Genomic DNA, 5,000 nt, shown 5'->3' with positions numbered 1-5,000 from the left:
ACCAGCATTAAGCTAGATAATACTGCACTATTGGAGCTAGAAACACAAGCATTTAGCTAGATATTACTGCACTGTTGGAGCTAGGAACACAAACATTAAGTTAGATATTACTGCACTGTTGGAGCTAGAAACACCAGGATTAAGCTAGATAATACTGCACTGTTGGAGCTAGAAACACCAGCATTAAGCTAGATAATACTGCACTGTTGGAGCTAGAAACACAAGCATTTAGCTAGATATTACTGCACTGTTGGAGCTAGAAACACCAGCATTAAGCTAGATAATACTGCACTGTTGGAGCTAGAAACACCAGCATTAAGCTAGATAATACTGCACTATTGGAGCTAGAAACACAAGCATTTAGCTAGATATTACTGCACTGTTGGAGCTAGAAACACCAGCATTAAGCTAGATAATACTGCACTATTGGAGCTAGAAACACAAGCATTTAGCTAGATATTACTGCACTGTTGGAGCTAGAAACACCAGCATTAAGCTAGATAATACTGCACTATTGGAGCTAGAAACACAAGCATTTAGTTAGATATTACTGCACTGTTGGAGCTAGGAACACCAGCATTAAGCTAGATATTACTGCACTGTTGGAGCTAGAAACACAAGCATTTAGTTAGATATTACTGCACTGTTGGAGCTAGAAACACCAGCATTAAGCTAGATAATACTGCACTATTGGAGCTAGAAACACAAGCATTTAGCTAGATATTACTGCACTGTTGGAGCTAGAAACACCAGCATTAAGCTAGATATTACTGCACTGTTGGAGCTAGAAACACAAGCATTAAGCTAGATATTACTGCACTGTTGGAGCTAGAAACACCAGCATTTAATTAGATACTACTGCACTATTGGAGCTAGAAACACAAGCATTTAGTTAGATACTACTGCACTGTTGGAGCTAGAAACACAAGCATTTAATTAGATATTACTGCACTGTTGGAGCTAGAAACACCAGCATTAAGCTAGATAATACTGCACTGTTGGAGCTAGAAACACAAGCATTAAGCTAGATATTACTGCACTGTTGGAGCTAGAAACACCAGCATTTAATTAGATACTACTGCACTATTGGAGGTAGAAACACAAGCATTTAGTTAGATACTACTGCACTGTTGGAGCTAGAAACACAAGCATTTAATTAGATATTACTGCACTGTTGGAGCTAGAAACACCAGCATTAAGCTAGATATTACTGCACTGTTGGAGCTAGAAACACCAGCATTAAGCTAGATAATACTGCACTGTTGGAGCTAGAAACACCAGCATTAAGCTAGATATTACTGCACTGTTGGAGCTAGAAACACAAGCATTAAGCTAGATATTACTGCACTGTTGGAGCTAGAAACACCAGCATTTAATTAGATACTACTGCACTATTGGAGCTAGAAACACAAGCATTTAGTTAGATATTACTGTACTGTTGGAGCTAGAAACACCAGCATTTAATTAGATACTACTGCACTGTTGGAGCTAGAAACACCAGCATTTAGCTAGATATTACTGTACTGTTGGAGCTAGAAACACCAGCATTTAATTAGATACTACTGCACTATTGGAGCTAGAAACACAAGCATTTAGTTAGATATTACTGTACTGTTGGAGCTAGAAACACCAGCATTTAATTAGATACTACTGCACTATTGGAGCTAGAAACACAAGCATTTAGTTAGATATTACTGCACTGTTGGAGCTAGGAACACAAGCATTAAGCTAGATATTACTGCACTGTTGGAGCTAGAAACACAAGCATTAAGCTAGATATTACTGTACTGTTGGAGCTAGAAACACAAGCATTTAGTTAGATATTACTGCACTGTTGGAGCTAGAAACACAAGCATTTAGTTAGATACTACTGCACTATTGGAGCTAGAAACACAAGCATTTAGTTAGATACTACTGCACTGTTGGAGCTAGGAACACAAGCATTAAGCTAGATATTCCTGCACTGTTGGAGCTAGAAACACCAGCATTTAATTAGATACTACTGCACTGTTGGAGCTAGAAACACCAGCATTAAGCTAGATATTACTGCACTGTTGGAGCTAGAAACACAAGCATTAAGCTAGATATTACTGCACTGTTGGAGCTAGAAACACAAGCATTAAGCTAGATATTACTGCACTGTTGGAGCTAGAAACACCAGCATTTAGCTAGATATTACTGCACTGTTGTAGCTAGAAACACAAGCATTAAGCTAGATATTACTGCACTGTTGGAGCTAGAAACACAAGCATTAAGTTAGATATTACTGTACTGTTGGAGCTAGAAACACAAGCATTTCACTAGATATTACTGCACTGTTGGAGCTAGAAACACAAGCATTAAGCTAGATAATACTGCACTATTGGAGCTAGAAACACAAGCATTTAGCTAGATATTACTGCACTGTTGGAGCTAGAAACACCAGCATTAAGCTAGATAATACTGCACTATTGGAGCTAGAAACACAAGCATTTAGTTAGATATTACTGCACTGTTGGAGCTGGGAACACAGGCATTTAGCTAGATATTACTGCACTGTTGGAGCTAGAAACACAAGCATTGTTAGATATTACTGTACTGTTGGAGCTAGGAACACAAGCATTTAGCTAGATATTACTGCACTGTTGGAGCTAGAAACACAAGCATTTAGCTAGATATTACTGCACTGTTGGAGCTAGAAACACCAGCATTTAGTTAGATATTACTGCACTGTTGGAGCTAGGAACACAATCATTAAGTTAGATATTACTGCACTGTTGGAGCTAGAAACACCAGCATTTAGTTAGATACTACTGCACTGTTGGAGCTAGGAACACAAACATTAAGTTAGATATTACTGCACTGTTGGAGCTAGAAACACAGGCATTAAGTTAGATATTACTGCACTGTTGGAGCTAGGAACACAAGCATTTAGCTAGATATTACTGCACTATTGGAGCTAGAAACACAGGCATTTCACTACCCCCCGTAATAACATCTGTTAAGGACCGGTAACGTTGTGATTCGATCGGTACTGACGATGTTGCAGACGTCCGGCGAGGCCCCGTTCTGTAGCAGCAGCAGCACCATGTTGAGGTGACCCATGAAGGCTGAGACGTGGACGGGGGTCAGGCCAGACTCCGTGACGGCCTGGACCGAGGCTCCGTATTTCACCAGCAGCTCCATCACCTTCACGCGGTTCTTCTTGCAGGCGATGTGCAGCGGGGTGAAGCCATTCTGGACACACAGAAACACAACACACAGAATCACAACACACAGAGTCACAACACACAGAAACACAACACACAGAAACACAACACACAGAATCACAACACACAGAGTCACAACACACAGAAACACAACACACAGAAACACAACACACAGAAACACAACACACAGAAACACAACACACAGAAACACAACACACAGAATCACAACACACAGAATCACAACACACAGAATCACAACACACAGAAACACAACACACAGAATCACAACACACAGAAACACAACACACAGAATCACAACACACAGAAACACAACACACAGAATCACAACACACAGAATCACAACACACAGAATCACAACACACAGAAACACAACACACAGAATCACAACACACAGAAACACAACACACAGAATCACAACACACAGAATCACAACACACAGAATCACAACACACAGAAACACAACACACAGAATCACAACACACAGAATCACAACACACAGAAACACAACACACAGAATCACAACACACAGAATCACAACACACAGAATCACAACACACGGCAACACAACACACAGAATCACAACACACAGAAACACAACACACGGCAACACAACACACAGAAACACAACACACAGAATCACAACACACAGAAACACAACACACAGAATCACAACACACAGAATCACAACACACAGAATCACAACACACGGCAACACAACACACAGAATCACAACACACAGAAACACAACACACGGCAACACAACACACAGAAACACAACACACAGAATCACAACACACAGAAACACAACACACAGAAACACAACACACAGAATCACAACACACAGAATCACAACACACAGAATCACAACACACAGAAACACAACACACGGCAACACAACACACAGAATCACAACACACAGAAACACAACACACAGAAACACAACACACAGAATCACAACACACAGAAACACAACACAGAAACACAACACACAGAATCACAACACACAGAAACACAACACACAGAAACACAACACACAGAATCACAACACACAGAATCACAACACACAGAAACACAACACACAGAAACACAACACACAGAAACACAACACACAGAAACACAACACACGGCAACACAACACACGGCAACACAACACACAGAATCACAACACACAGAATCACAACACACAGAATCACAACACACGGCAACACAACACACGGCAACACAACACACAGAAACACAACACACAGAAACACAACACACAGAAACACAACACACAGAAACACAACACACAGAAACACAACACACGGCAACACAACACACAGAAACACAACACACAGAATCACAACACACAGAAACACAACACACAGAATCACAACACACAGAATCACAACACACAGAATCACAACACACGGCAACACAACACACAGAATCACAACACACAGAAACACAACACACGGCAACACAACACACAGAAACACAACACACAGAATCACAACACACAGAAACACAACACACAGAAACACAACACACAGAATCACAACACACAGAATCACAACACACAGAAACACAACACACGGCAACACAACACACAGAATCACAACACACAGAAACACAACACACAGAAACACAACACACAGAATCACAACACACAGAAACACAACACAGAAACACAACACACAGAATCACAACACACAGAAACACAACACACAGAAACACAACACACAGAATCACAACACACAGAATCACAACACACAGAAACACAACACACAGAAACACAACACACAGAAACAC

At 40.6% G+C, this 5,000-nt stretch overlaps 1 protein-coding gene across 1 annotated transcript in view; it reads right to left on the bottom strand.

The window, feature by feature from the left end:
* The window catches only part of LOC139394146 (ankyrin-3-like), a 185,325-nt gene that overhangs the window by 104,072 nt on the left and 76,253 nt on the right, over positions 1-5,000 (bottom strand). Inside the window, exon 13 of the mRNA XM_071142181.1 lies at positions 3,019-3,216. Within this exon, the coding sequence (XP_070998282.1) occupies positions 3,019-3,216 (198 nt within the window). The remainder of the gene's footprint in view (positions 1-3,018; positions 3,217-5,000) is intronic.

The sequence above is a fragment of the Oncorhynchus clarkii genome, unplaced genomic scaffold (genome assembly GCF_045791955.1).
Source record: "Oncorhynchus clarkii lewisi isolate Uvic-CL-2024 unplaced genomic scaffold, UVic_Ocla_1.0 unplaced_contig_1468_pilon_pilon, whole genome shotgun sequence".
NCBI lineage: Eukaryota > Metazoa > Chordata > Actinopteri > Salmoniformes > Salmonidae > Oncorhynchus > Oncorhynchus clarkii.
Note: the sequence above shows the minus strand (reverse complement) of the source record. Positions and strands in the feature narration are given on the sequence as shown.